Source organism: Microtus pennsylvanicus, chromosome 5, assembly GCF_037038515.1.
Source record: "Microtus pennsylvanicus isolate mMicPen1 chromosome 5, mMicPen1.hap1, whole genome shotgun sequence".
In the NCBI taxonomy this organism is placed as follows: Eukaryota; Metazoa; Chordata; class Mammalia; order Rodentia; family Cricetidae; genus Microtus; species Microtus pennsylvanicus.
The window spans coordinates 42,886,414-42,900,921 of NC_134583.1; the positions used below are offsets into that span (position 1 = coordinate 42,886,414).

Sequence of the window (14,508 nt, forward strand, 5' to 3'; positions counted from 1 at the left end):
TGGTTTTCCTTTTCCCTTAGTTTTTCTTTCTTTGAAAAAACTTATTTATTAAGGTGGTTTTGCTCAATCCAAATAAAACTTAATTTATTGAAGACATCAAACTGGCAACTTTTCCAAGTTCCCAAGATGGGATAAACTGTTGGCAAAAACCCGGCCCCCACCCCAATGCAGTGACAACCATGGAGGCCCCCTCCGTCTCTACCACAGACTGCCTCGTGTTCCCTGGGCCAGGGCAAGACAGACCAGAGGTGCAGCCAGAAGTACACAAATTCGCATTTAAGGCCGAGGTCCTGCCCCACCCCAATAAAATTAATGTGCCCACCCTCCCCAAAACCCACACAGAAAAACTTAAATAAACCCAGCCCAGTTCTGGGCTCTTCCTTCATTTCCGGACAAAGTCCCCAGAGTAGGAGTTGCAGGGAAGAACTTCCCCTGTGGTTCAGGTCCGAGCGAGGGAAGTGGAAACATCGATGGAAGTGGGAACAGGATGTGCCCAACTGCACCCCATGTACCACCCTGAGGCTGGAGGTGTCCACACCGGAGTAGCCAGCGTGCTTCATTATCCCCACAGGCTACTAAACTCCCCGACCCCGACCCTAAAAGCTTGACGGGGAGCACTTTGTCCTAATTAGAGCATCCCAAACAATTGGGCAGTAGGGAACACTGGTCCCCAATAAATAGACACAGGTGCACTGTCACACCCCTGCAAACTTTTTAACCCCTGGTTGCATATGCCCTTCCCACGGGAAAGACCTCTCTGCTTTTGCAGCTTGGCAGCATCTCTATCACTTGCTGAGCTGCAGGGTGTCCAGAAGAAGGCGCTTGTGAGCAGGATCCTGCACCCCAGCTTCCTCCAGGTCTTCCTCAGTGATATCACTGCAGGAGTTAAGAGAAGTTGGGAGATGGGATAGGAGGTCCTGGCGCCCCCGCAATCCCACCCTTGAGGCCAGACACCCCACCCTATCCACCTCCAGCCCCGCCCCCACCTGAGAAACTCCAGGTCGTCCCAGCCATTGTGCACCAGGCCCTCCTCATAGCGTTCCAAACCGATGGCCCGCAGCCAGGCACCCATGCCCGCCTCTCCCAGCCCGCTGGCCCGCCCGCCCTGCGGGCACGGAGCCTGAGGGAATACAGCATGTTAGGCGGAGAACTAAGGGTGGCTCCTCACAGAAACACATGCAAACAGTCACATTCTACCCATGCTCTAAGGAGAAAGGCAAGGAATGAAGCTGGTCCATGTGCCCCCCCAAAAGGCCCATTATCCAGCTACAAGCAAAGGGAGCTGTGGACACCAGCGAGTTGAGTGACAGGATGAAGGCACACTGCCCACCAGGTACACACAGCCAGCTAGCTCTGGTCTACACACCTCCTCTGCCAAGTCTTCCTGGATGCTCTCTCGGATGCAGGGTGGAGGGAAGCTGAGGGGACGGCCATAGTCGGAGGGCCCTCGAGGAGGCTGCAATTCCAAGGGGCTGGGGAGCAGTGCTGAGCGTCCAGGCCCAGGAGCATAATCTACCTCACTGAGTGTTTTGGCCATCTGCAGTACTGAGCAAGACCGGTCATCCCCGCTTGCAACTTCCCCCAAAAAAGTACTGGCAGGTGAGGTGCCTGGGGGTAGTGGTGGCCTCGGATGGGCCTTGGGAGGTGGTGGACCACGGGCCTCACCACCGCTTCGGCCCCTGACCACTGGCACCGACAAAGGATCCAGGCTAGGAGGCAGGAAGATGGCTGAGTCTGGCAGTGGTGGAGGTGGGAAATCTGGAGGAGGCAGTGTGCCCCCAGAATCCTCATCCGATGAGCTTCCCTCTCCCCCACGAGTGGTCCGGTGGCGCCCAGGCTGTGGAGCAGGCACTGTGATGGCTACTTTGTTCTTGGTGGCAGGTGGGACAGGGGCCCTGGCAAGTGAAGGTGGCTCCAGGGGCAGCAGCTGATGGGGGACCCCTTCCAGGACATAGTAGGCAGGGTTATTGAAGCTGTTCTTGGGTGGAGGAGCTGCCACGCCTTCCAGCTCAGCTGTCCCCTCTGGCTTCAACCTAGTTTGGGAGCAGGAAAACTTTCAGGACCCAAAGTGAAGACAATGGGGTACAGGGGAGGGAGCTGGGGAAAAGCGACCAGGGTCCTGGTCCGACGTGCACATGACCTTGAGAAGTCACTAGCTCACTCTGAGCTCTTGATTTCCTGATCTCTAAGATGGGAGGGTGAGTGTGGAAGGCAAAGCCCTAACCCTCCCCACTTGCTCATTCTCAGATCTTTTATGCTTTTATGACTGAAACTTGAGCTGAAATGGGTGGAATGGGTGATAAAAGCATCTGGTAAGGGTGACCAAAGAGATCAGAAAGCCTCCAGGAACAGGTGAGGACCCTCCTGCAGAATCCTACCCAGGTTCAGGTTGGCGTTTTACCTGCTAGTTCCCCATTAGACAAACCCTCACGATTTAGCCCAGGTTAACCTCAAATTCCCAAGATACCCAGGTCCAGGACATTGCTATGTGGGAGGAAGTCTCCAGGCCCATTAGGTTTGGATGACTTATTAAACTTTCTTATCCACATCCTCAGAACCTTTGCTAATACTTATGGACACGGCACAAACTAACGGAAACTAAAAAGAGCCCGGAAAGAAGCATTTGTCAGACTTTTGGCAATGAACCATTTCCAGTGGGATCTTGCGTTAGGTACAGCCTCGTAGCGTGGACTCGAGAAATCTCAGGGTGAGCTGGGGCCTTCTCCAAACAACTTCAGGCTTTGTCTGTTTTTGTTTGTTTCTTTTGGTTGTTGCATTCACTTGTAGCTGAAAATGACTGTGAACGCCTAATCCTCCTGCCCCATCTCCAAACACTGAGATTACAGGCACAGCAATGGACTACAGCAGCGTCAGGGGATAGCAAGCTTCTCCTCTCACCTGGGGTTCAAGGGCTCCTCTCTAGGGGCCGCTCGGGGAGGGGCTGGGGGCCTGCCAGTTGGTGGTGGCTTTTCAGCCTCTTCAAATAACTTGGAGAGTGGACAGGGGGCCTCTGTGGAAGCTGGCTTGCGGCTCCCAGATCTGCCAGGAGGACAGAGAAGGAAGATGATATGGAGCTGCCAGGAGCTCCCAAGTGTCCTTCGTGTGATATTCGGCATAACCCTAGCTCACCTGTGTTCCTGGCTGCCTCGGGACACTGAAGGAACCTTGCTTTTGGCTCCTGTTTCATCTTTATCAATGCTGATCCATTCTGGGAAAACACAGAGAAGGAAAACGTAGCAAGGACTTGGGGACCTGGGTCCTAGGAATAGTAACGGGCACTGGGAGTATCTAGTCCCTTCCCAGCTGACCCTCAGGGCAGACCCACTCAGTCATAGCTGCAGAACCTTCGAGTACCACAAGACTCCAGCATGCTGCCCACCCTGGGTCTACCCATCCTACACCTGGCTCACACCACCACCTCGCCTGCCCCACACCCTGCCCAATGGAGCCCCCACCATAGAGCCGCTCACGGGTGCCCAAGCGCTCTGTGGGCACCCGCACCTTCATGGAGCCACGGATGTTGCCTGTCTCCTCTCCACGGTGGGACAGGAAGGTCAGGAACTGCTGGGCAGTGCTGCCGATCATGGATTTGAGCGCGACCACACACTCTCCTGAGGAGGAGATACAACACACCAACAAATTGCCAGGCGTTTCTAAGGCGCTACCTGGTTCCCTGTACCTCTGGGTACCTCTTGTCCCTCACCATAGGATTCATAGCCATCCATGGACTTGACTGTGAGCAGGAGATGCTGGTCCTGCAGGTACTCGATGTCAGCCAGAATTGGCTTAAGCTGAGGAACAGAGAGGCCCAATGAGGAGCTGTGCCCTAAACACCCACCATGCCCTTCCCACAGCAATCGGGGCCCCACTCACCCCTTGCCCTAAGGCTTGTTCATGCTCACTCTTAAAGACACAGCCCTGCATGGCCTTTAATATCATTTAACATCACTTTAATTAATTTTCTGTGCCATCAATGGACAGTACTAGACATTTATCAAAGGTTCAGAAAGTATTTGTTAAACAAATGAATAAACAATCTACAACTTGGTCCCACAGCTCCCAAAGATGCAATTGTCTATCCTTACTTGTGTCCAAAAGCGCACACACACCCGCTAGGCCTTGCTCTACGTCTTACTCTCTGTACCTCTCTATCTACAAGTCTGGACCCTTCCTACAGCCTCACCGTGGGCAGCTGGCGGGAGGACCACTGCACTTTGAGGAAATTGATGTTGTCACTGCTCTGAGCGTCATTCTCGAAGCTCTTCTTGTACTCTGGGGTGAAGGTGGGAGGACCCAGCTGAAGGGCTGACCCCTCTGAGCAGCCTTCGGCATCCCACTCTCTTGGCCCACAGCTAGTAATGGCCCCCTCTGACCTTCCAAGCAGGTAGAATAGAACTCAATGAAGAACTTGGTGCGGCTGGCTGTCTTCACAATGGCCTCAATGCTCTCAAACTCAATGTAGGCCTGGTCTGAGGTCTTAGAGAGCCCTAAGGGAGCGAAGGAAGAACCGTAAGCAAAAGGGTCAGGATACTGAGCTTAGGACAGAAAATGAGGGGCCCTGGCAGATCAAACAATAAGGCAAAAAGCAGTCTCCCAGTCCTAAGCCAATAGAGAGATCTACAAACCCAAACCCAGGGCAAAAAGGGATGCCAAGCATGGAAAGTTCATGTCAGAGGGTATGGGCACCACAGTGCCAACACTACACCACACCTGCAGGCATACTCAGAGCATATGTGTGACAGATACAGACACAGCCTCACACATCATAGGTTCAGAAACACCCCTGCACTCACACAAACACACCGAAATACGTGGTGATCAAGCCCATCACATCCCTAGGCCCTCCCACACGTCTCCACATCAGGACAGGCACCTTTCTTGGAGATGAACTGGGAAGTAACTCCAACCTCAAATGTTCCAAACACAGGAGAATGGTCGCTGGTGACGATGTCATCAGTGCAACCTATTCAAGGGGACAGGAATAGGGGCTCAAGAGAACTATTCCTGGTCTCTGTACCACTTCCCAAAAGAGGGCTGAGGCAGGACAGTGACCACCAGTGCCTCCCATCATCCTTGCCCAAGGCTCTGACCATAGGAATTGCACATGATGTGGGTTTCAGGATAGGATTTCCATAGAATCCGGTCACACCACGAAGGCACATTGGTCCGGACCTGTAACAGGAGTGGCAATGTGGTTAGCCCCGTCAGCTGGGAATAACAATATGGGTTCCACCCAGAGCTGACAAAACCCTACTCCTCTTCTATTACTGAACCCAGCACCTGCCTTCTTCCTTGAATTCCCAAAATAGCCAACCTCACCCCCAAAGGCCTCAGGGAAGCCGTATAAGCTGAAGTAGTAATTGCAAGACCCAGATCTTTGACGTCCCATCTCTTAACTCCTGGAAAGCAGAGGGAGGGGTCCCCCAATCTATATTTTTCACTCACCCCCGTTGGCTTCTGCTTGTGCCAAGCATATGTGTCCCTGGAGCCCCGCTCATAACGGTAGGTGGGTGGGAAAGATATCTCCTCCTCGCCTAAAGAGAGCAGAGGACACATGAAGTCCATGGCTCCAAGGACCCGGGTGTATTTCAAGCCACGGGGTCATCACTGACCATCACCAGGCCCTCACTCACTGAATCGAAGGAAGACCTTGTGCTTCTCCCGCTCCAGGTTGAGCTGGTCCACCCTGAGCAGGGGCTCAAACTCTCTCCTACTAATGTAGTTCAGGATCTCCTGGGGTGCAGATACAAATGCCAGAGGCTTGCCTCTCAAGGAGAACCATGCAAGCCTCCCTCCCAATGCCCTCCTTTATAGCCACCCTCTGGGCCCTGCTGGCACCTGGATATCCATGTCTAGGCGGTAGTTAAGGTCCCCAAACCAGAAGAGATGAGTGAATCGCAGAGAGATGTCAAAGGCACTGAGCTGCCGATCACCCAACGAGAGCAGGCGCAGAATGTCTAGGTAGTTCTGGTTACGCCTACAGTAGAGGGGCAAGGCAGATATCCAGAGTCAGAAAGGAGGCAGAGCATAAAAGTGATAGTCGTTGGGGTCAGGGATGGGCAGGGTTGAGGGTCCCTACGGATGGAGAAAGTAGAGAGGGACAAGGCCACGGTCAGGCATAGACAAGAGGGGTCCTAAGAAGATGGGAGGTCTCTAGGAACAGGAATGAGAGAAGTCAAAGACTGGGCAATGGGAAAAGGGTTTCAGGAAACAGGAGGATAAGAAAAGAGATATGAGAAAAGTCTCTCACCGGGTAGTCTTCTCATTTCCTGAGGTGAGATGGCAATTCACGAAGCCAAATGAAGTGCCATTGAACATGAAGGAAACACCCACAGCTCCCTTGTTCCCTGTCAGGACAAGAAAAAGAAGGCTGAAGAGGGACCACATAAAGAGGAATCCCAACTGTCCCTATCCCTCCAAACAGCAGTCAGCATCCTTCCTTCCCAGAACAGACAGACAGACACACACGAGCACACACACCTTCACTAGGAGTCTCCCTTGGGGCTGGGAGAGATTTAGAATGAGAACATACGAAGTTCAAAGTGTCTCATATGAGAGAAAACTGAAACCAGGCAGAAGGGGGAGCCTTGAAAAGGACCCTCGCGCCCACTCCTGCTCACCCAGGGTGTTGGCGATGCCGGTCTTCACACTGGAAGTGCTGACGTGGCTGATGCGGTTCTCGTGCTCTGGCTTGACCAGCACTGCCACCTTGATGTTCCACAGTGACTGCATGGCAATCTACGGGAAGAACGGGGGTGATGCTTGCCCAAGTCAAGGTCTCTGGCTGCATTCCGCGGCCTATCATCTATACTGTAAACAAGAACAGCATCCCTTCCCATGGCATGAATAACTCATAAAATTCAACTTTAGTCTCCCAAAAGAAACATCAGGACTTTGAGGAAAATTCATGTGAATAGTACTCCCCAGAGCCAGCCAAGAAATCAAACAGAAAACACAGGTCTGTGGGAACACGAGATCAGGAAAGATAGCCCTCTCACCGGGCGGTAGTCCAGATCTGTGAGCTCCTTGAGGCCCCCACGCAGCAGATCCAGCCACTCTCTGTCACCCACTGAGTTCTCCTGGGTCCCAAAGACATAGATATCATGGGGTATAGTCACTGTGACCTCATCCAGGGCCTTCCCCAGTCCCTTTGATGTGAACCAAGATGTCACGTTTTTTGGAGGTGGTACACTTCCTGGAGAGGGGGGCAGCAAGAATTAGAGGAGTGTGGGTCATGCCCCGGTCCCAGGCCAGCCTCCTCCCCGACTATAACCCCGGGCCTGACCCATGTTCCAGGTGCCTATGAAGACAGAGATCATGTCTGGCTCATCCTGCTTGGAATGCTTGTTCTTCATGAGCTGCAGAAGCTGGCAGAAGGCTTCCCGCTTCTGGGGGCAGGGGCAGGGGGGAACACAGCAGCCAGTCATGGGCAGTATGCACTCACCAGTCCCTTCCACGGGGATGCCCCAATTTGTGGCAGGTATCCTGAGTTCTTCCCACCGCACACACACTATGAAAACACTAGCAATTGCTTCCTGAACGCTGATCTTAAAAATGAGTATTGAATCCAACCTCGGGCTACCTATTGTCAATACATGCCCTACCAAAAGCAACAGGCCCGTACCTCATATTCCAGTAGGAGATATCCTCTGGAGACTCCAGTAGCCCCCAATACCCTGGCACAGGCAGCAACTCACCCGGGCACTGACAAAGATGAAGTCCTTGCGCTGGGTCCGATCTTTCTCCTTTTCAAACACAACACCCAACTTGTTCTGCACGCGCTGGGATTTAATGAGCTGGCGGACTGGGGGAACGAAAGAGGAGTCACACAAACCTGTGCCATCAAGCTGCCCACCTCTCCCAACTCTGCCTCTAGCTCACTTCGGTCATGTGTGAAGGTCGTCCAGTCCTCCTGGGAGTCCCGCTGTCTCCTCAGCAGCACCAGCCTCCCACCCTCCACATCCACGCTCAGTGTGAACTTCTGGGACTTCCCAATCTTGGTCAGATCACCCAGTGTCACATCTAGCTTCACCTGTAAGACAGGAATGGAAAGGCTGCCGACAAGACCTTAGACGGATGGTGCCCCCTTCGCCTCCAGCGCCTTCTGCGCTGTGTGGTCCCGCCTGCCATGTACCTCAAAGGCCTGCACAGGGATGGTCTTGGCCTTTCGTGTGGGAGGCTGCAGTGGAGCAGGGGGTGCTGTGGAGCTCATGTCCTGCAGTGCCTTTAGGGCCTGGAGGGGTACGGAAGGTGAGGTAAGGAGACAATGTACAGTGCAGGGCCCAGGATGCTGGGTAAGTGTCTGCAGGGGCAAGTAAGGGCAGGCCAGTCCACCTTCTTCTGGATGCCTGACAGGAAGTCCTTCAGCACAGACAACTTTAGCACAAGGCTCTCCAACTCTTGCTCTCCAGTTTGTGGTAAGCTCTGAGGGGAGAAAAATAAGGGTGGTAGACAAAGTTCCTAAGCAGAAGGCCCATGTACAGCTCCAAGGTATGCCCCACCTCCTGGAGGCCTCCCTCCAGTCCCACCTGCTGCTGCAGAAGGCGAGTCACCATGGGTGAGCTCTGCTGGTCAAACACCTTTGACAGGATCTCCAGACCTGACAGGACCTTGTCTACTTCACTAGGGGAGACACAGAAGTCAGACTATGTACCTTGACCGTCACTCAGGGAACATGGCATTGAGCGTAGCATTTCCACATTCAATACCTGTGCAGCCTTCGGCATGAGGTGACAAGGGTACGGGTGAGGTGGGGCAAATTGCTGGCTCCGCCTCGTACAGCCTCCAGGTCCAGCCCGTAGCTGCCCTTCAGATACTCATGTGACACAGTGCTGAGCCCATTGGGGGTGCTTCCAAGAGAGACCACAGAGTCAGAGGAGGTCCTCCCGACTGCCAAAGCACCCCTGCTCCATCCAGCACATCAAGTACTGGAGGCAGCTAGAGGGGAATATGCCAGAGTTTCTGTCTCTGGAACTGAGATGGGGTCCCAGGAGGGGGGCTTGGACAGTCAAATGGGGAAACAATTCTTAGAGAAGGGACTTCCTGCTCAGCAGAGGGGACTGGGAGGGTCTTACCTCTCAGCTGCTGGAGTTGTAGGAGTCTCAGGGGGTTGCAGGGGGCTGCTGGGCCCAACAGGGGCAGAAATGCTCGTAGAGCCAGAGCGTGGGGGCAGTGGGGGCTTCTCATCTTCCACATCTGTGGACAGGGAACAGTGGGACAGCAGTTGAGACCATGTTATATGACAGGGATCTGCCAGGGCTGTCAGAGACGTCCACAGACAAGAAGACATGGTCAGGGAGAGTAGGCCTTCAAGGAGGTAGGGATGGGAAGAAACAGGGAGAGTCAGGCCTGGCAAGGAGAGGATTTTCTTTTCTTCTTTGCAAGCATGTGAATACATGTTAGCGCGCCCGTGTGTGTGTGTGTGTGTGTGTGTGTGTGTGTGTGTGTGTGTGTGTGTGTGAAAGTGTGTGTGCGCACACATGTGCGCACATCTAGGCTTAAGATTGATATTGAGTGGCTTCCTCTATCACACTTCACCTTATTTATAAACTGAAGGATTCCCTGCCCAAGGCTACCACACCTTCCCACCTTTTATGTGGGTTCTGGGGATCTGAACCCCACTCTCATCCTGACACTCACTGAGCCACCTCCCCAGTCCAAGGGATTTCTCCAGCTGTAGGAGAAACAATACCTGAGGCATCTCGATCGTCAGGCGGGTCTGGCTCTCTCTCCCCCTCCACGGGCAGCAGCAGGGCACAAACAAGACCCTGGTTGGGTTGGGCGTACAGCCCTATCAGCTCACCCAGGGTCTGGAATCGGCGCACAGGGACACCCTGTGAGGTCTGAAGAACAAGGATGGCAGCGTCAGCCAGCAGGTCCCCAAGCTCGAGGCTAAACCAAAATTAGAGGTCACGGGTCTGAGCTCCTACCTGCACAGCCAGGAAGTCCTCTCCGTCTGGCAGAATGCGGTATGTGTGCACATGCTTTTGATACCTAGTGCAAAGCAGGGACCAGAACCTGTCAGCCCCAGGCTGGAGTCTGAATAGCAACGATTTCTTCTCCTTCTTCCTACTTACTCCTGTCACTAGGCTCAGCCTCTGGCCCTCAGCTTGGGTTCTCTAAAACCACTTGTCCAGGCTGCACAGGGTTAATGACGGTGCAGCCAACTTCCACCCTCTTAGTATTGTCCACAGGAGCAGGACTAACCAGGCCCCCTCCCCACTCTCAGACCTACACAGCCTCCACATCCACCCACTGCAGGGCCTGAGAAGCAACAGGCAGCTAGCTCTTTTGTGGCCTCTACAGCTGTCTAAACAGCTCCTCTGCGCTGTGGTAGCAGTCTGGGCCCCCCGCCAGAGTAAAAGTCCTCAGAAGCCTGGTTAGCGCCTATCTGCATGCATGGGCAATGTGCTAACACACATGTAAGGCTTTGTCTGTTTATGCTGGTGTCTGGCTCCACTGGAGCTGGATTGCCAGGGGCAGTTTTACAGGGGATTGTGGGGGCATCAACCTAGGGCTTTGGTTTCTGTTTTTCTCAAGCATCAGAAAACTGGAATGACCCAAGGGGGATGGATCCCTACGGAAGACTCAGCTTCTAGAAACCCCAAGCCAAGAGGGTGCTGACAGATGGCGGCGGCAGCTGAGCAGGTAACAGCTGATCCAGACACATACTAAATGGGGGATGGAAGGCTTCTTTGGCCTCCACACCTCAAAGAGGTACTGGGGTCTCTGTCCATGCTGGGCAGAAGCAGGTGCAAGCTCCAGAGAGGACCAAACACCACAAGGTCATTTTCTCTCTAAAGCTAGCCTACCTGAGTTAGGGGAGTCACTTGGTGGTGTCTGGAGCTGTTTATAACAATAATACACCCTAATAGCCAAACCCTGACTATGTTATGCACCCCACACTTCGTATTCACACTGTAGATACTAATATTTCCATTTTCAAGATGAGAAAACTGGGGTTCAAAAGAAAAAATTATTTGCTCAAGGTCCTAGAACAAACAAAAGGCAATACTACTGGCTAGTACCTAAAACCAGGGCAGGGCAGAAGCCAGTTTGTCTGCAGGGCAGGGGTGTGCCTTGGATGTTATTTGTGTACACGTGATGTGTATATAGGTAAGCATGGATTTGAGAAGCCTAAGAAATCCGCCCACTTCTGATCCCTTCTGCCAGGCTCCTGAATGCTATCCCTCTTCCACACACAAAACCCCTACATCCCCAAATGCCTTCTCCTGACAATGGAACCAGGATCTCTCTTCACTGGGACAATAGTTCTTCAACCAGACAAGGGCCGCAGCTGTCCCCTCCCACTCGGACAGCTGATCCAGCACCTGCCCCTGTCCCCTCCCTAATTAAGGGATCTGTTTAGAGGTGGCTAGGAGGCAGGACTCTTGAGATTTTCTTGGGCATAAGATATCTGGCTTTCGTCTCTCCACACTGAGTGGGCCTCTGACTTTGCAAAAGCTGAGATTTATAGGACCCCTCACTCAGCAGGTCAACTGTCTTGGCCAGAGTCCTCAGTGTCTGCACTACTAGCCGTTGGAACCCCATAATCCTTTGTTGTCTTAGTTACTGCCAGATATGTAGCAGCATCTCTGCTTCTATCCACCAAATACCCACAGCCCCATCCCAAGTGTGACAATCAAAAATGGTCCCTGTAGGCTGGGCCAGTGTATTCCCAAAGATGTGGGGGGTAGACGATGTGGGGAGGACAGAGGAAGTGTTCTCACAAGACCTCAACACAGCAGTGCCTGACGCTTCCTACAGAGGCCACTCAGTGTTGAACTGTGGAGCAGGGAGTACAGTTTAGCACTTGGGGAGGCAGAGGCAGGTGGGTATCTGAGTTCAAGGTCAGCTGGTCTACAAAGTGAGGACAGCCAAGGCTACACAGAAGAAACCTTGTCTCAAAAGAAAAAAAAAAAAACACTGCAAAACAGAAAAACACACACAGCTACCAGGTACAGCCGCAGTACCAGGCCCACTAAAAAGCCTGCCAAGTCTAGCTTACACTCAGCACTCATTCATGGCCAATTAACTAGAGCTCAATCCAAAGCCAAGACTCACTCATTGATTCCTGAAATGAAAGTGCTTTCCACACAGCTTCACACTGCTGCCTCCCCAAGTCCTCTCAACACCCACTATTCCACCCTACCCCAGAACCATATACAGCCTCAAACTCCTAAGGAATTGCTGGGCATCCAAACACTGATCCCTCTGCCCCCTACTGCCTACCACTAAGTGTTTTTAAAAGAACTGCACGCACGTGAAACAAGCATTCTTTCCCCCGTGCTTCTGAGGCACGGGCAGTCTAAGCCGCAGACTGCCAACATTTCTTCCTATCACACCCACCCTGGGCTTAAGAACTCTGGCCTCAGGCTCCAGAAACTGCTCTCAGACAGCAGGAAGTGCTTCCCTGTCTCCTTCCTCCACCCAGCAAGAAAGTCAAGGTCTCCTCTCGGGTGGAGGCGGGGCTGCAGCCCCACAGCTCCAGTCTCCCCACTACCACGATTACCACCACCACCAAGGAACACTCCGGCATAACCCGCCCTACTCACAGGACGCAGAGTGCGAAGGCCCCCGCCACGCTCTCGCTGTCTCGCACCAGGAAGCTGCCATCGCGGCCCGCCCGAGCCAGCAGCTCCTCCGCCGCAGCGCGGCTCAAGTCGCGGTGGTACCAGGCAGGGGCCGGGCTTCCCAGCGCGCCCCCGGGGCCCGGCGCCCCACACACCGAGGCCATGGCCCGCCTAGGGCTCAGCGCCGCCGAAGCCTGCCGCCCCGCGCCATCCGCCCGGGAAAGCTTGGAGTCGAGGCTGGGGCCGTGCCCGGGTCCCGGGCCTGAGGATCCACCAGCCCGAGCGAGCCGAGATCGAGGCTCTACGCCTGGCCGCACCGGCCGCCTCGAACTCAGCGCAGCAGCAGCCGCCAGCAGCGCCGGCCCCAACTTGAAGAGAAAGAAAGAAAAGTTTGTTCAGAGGCGGCGGGGGAGGGGCAGGAGCGACGCTAGGAGCCGGCGGTCCCCTCCCCCCTCTACTCGGCCGAGGGCCCAGGCCGCCCCTGCCCCCAACCTTTCAGCAAGGACGATGCCCCCACAAGTCCTACAGGGCTCGCACCTCCCCAAACCCAGCAATTATCTTGTCCCCCCACCTCAAGAAGATCCAGTTCCCCGGACCCAGTCCGGGACAATTTGAGAGTGCCAGATCTCCCCGGTGAATTAAACCCTTCCAACTATTCGCAATGAGATGACCCTTAATCCCTATAACAGTCTGATTCTACTACACGTCCTTTCTACTCGGCACCCCCACAGCTTTGCGGAATCAGGGTTCTCAAAGGAAGGCACCGGGATGAATCTCTCCAGCAAATATCCCTATCATCTATGCGTACAAGTTTCCCCAACTCTTGTGGGGGATCACGATCAGAGCCCCTTCAACCTGAACCCCTAAACTCCGGTCCCTGACACATCCCACAAGACCCCATCCAAGGAGATCCGATTACACATGCACACGCACACGGTCCAATATCCTCAAGTTCCACACGCATGGGTCCCCGCAGGCCCTCCAAGCCTGGCAGAGCCCTTCCCCCATCCCCGCCAAGTTCCCTGGCACCACGCCCCACACCCGCAGTCCTAGACCGGGGGTACCCCTCCAGACCATCTAGAAAAAAGCTCCCTCAAGTCCCAGTGCCTCGGCCGCCTCGCACAGGCCGCACCTCTGGGGCGACTCGGGTGACTCCTAGCCGGGGAAAGCCGTCCCGGACTCCCCGAGGCCACTTAAGATGGCCATCCGCCGCCACCGCGCACCCCGCGCCTTCCGCCCCGCCCGAGCCCCGCCCCCGGAGCCCGGACTGCCCCGCGCCCCGCCTCGCCCGCCCGCGTCCCGGTCCCCGCGCCGCGCGCCCGCAGAGTGACCTCGGGCCGCTCTCGGGTCTCCCCGCGTCCCGGCTTCCCGCTCCCGACAACTGGGGTAGCGTTCCGAGGGCGGACTCGTGGAGGCTCTGCCTGAAAAGCTCCGGCCTGGCCCGCTGCGGGCGCTCCCGGACGGCGGCTATTTTTATTATTAATTAAGGAGTAAAGAAGGTGACAGCTGTGTAAACTGTAAAGCGCGACTGGGGACTGAACGGTATTATTAGCATCGCCCCCGCCTCGGCTACTCCCTCCGAGTCAACAAACTTGCGACTTGGCGGGCCAGGTGCGAGCGGGGAGCTCCGGAGACCCCGGTCGCCGCGACCTCCCATCCTCCCACCCGTGGGGCGGAAAGGGGGGAGCGGCGGGAGAAGATGGGGCGGAACCCAACGGGGCTCTAGCCCGCCCCATTTTCCCCCTAAAAAAAGACCTGGACGGTGGCGGAGTCTCCCGGGATTTCTCTTCCTGCCCCGCCCCTCTGCCCCCTAGTTCCTTAAAGGCGCAGGCCTCCAGCCGTTCGTCTTCAGCCTCCAACTCCCGGGAGACTGCCTGAGCATCCCTTTAATCTAGGAGAGTACTTTCGCTTTGGTAAATTGAACCTGTTGGCCCAG

The 14,508-nt window shown here is 54.8% G+C and overlaps 1 protein-coding gene across 3 annotated transcripts; it reads right to left on the bottom strand.

Moving 5' to 3' along the window:
• Positions 1 to 20: 20 nt before the first annotated feature.
• On the bottom strand, positions 21 to 14,207 carry Inppl1 (inositol polyphosphate phosphatase like 1). 3 transcript variants are annotated; one of them, XM_075971634.1, is made up of 29 exons: positions 13,904 to 14,207; positions 12,555 to 12,940; positions 9,930 to 9,993; positions 9,692 to 9,842; positions 9,075 to 9,195; positions 8,709 to 8,849; positions 8,529 to 8,622; positions 8,335 to 8,424; positions 8,135 to 8,233; positions 7,882 to 8,032; positions 7,698 to 7,804; positions 7,286 to 7,388; positions 6,999 to 7,195; positions 6,621 to 6,738; positions 6,251 to 6,347; positions 5,839 to 5,977; positions 5,634 to 5,733; positions 5,446 to 5,534; positions 5,091 to 5,172; positions 4,874 to 4,963; positions 4,374 to 4,487; positions 4,184 to 4,272; positions 3,704 to 3,791; positions 3,456 to 3,611; positions 3,130 to 3,208; positions 2,899 to 3,039; positions 1,367 to 2,033; positions 987 to 1,120; positions 21 to 876 (listed from the first exon to the last, which is right to left on the bottom strand). In XM_075971634.1, the coding sequence occupies exons 2-29, from the start codon at positions 12,734 to 12,736 to the stop codon at positions 786 to 788; spliced, it is 3,774 nt and encodes a 1,257-aa protein (XP_075827749.1). In that variant the 5' UTR covers positions 12,737 to 12,940; positions 13,904 to 14,207; the 3' UTR covers positions 21 to 785. The 3 variants fall into 3 exon arrangements, with proteins under 3 accessions (XP_075827749.1, XP_075827748.1, XP_075827750.1); XM_075971633.1 differs by lacking the exon at positions 13,904 to 14,207 and adding an exon at positions 13,705 to 13,795; XM_075971635.1 differs by lacking the exons at positions 987 to 1,120; positions 13,904 to 14,207 and adding an exon at positions 13,705 to 13,795.
• Between the last annotated feature and the right edge of the window lie 301 nt (positions 14,208 to 14,508).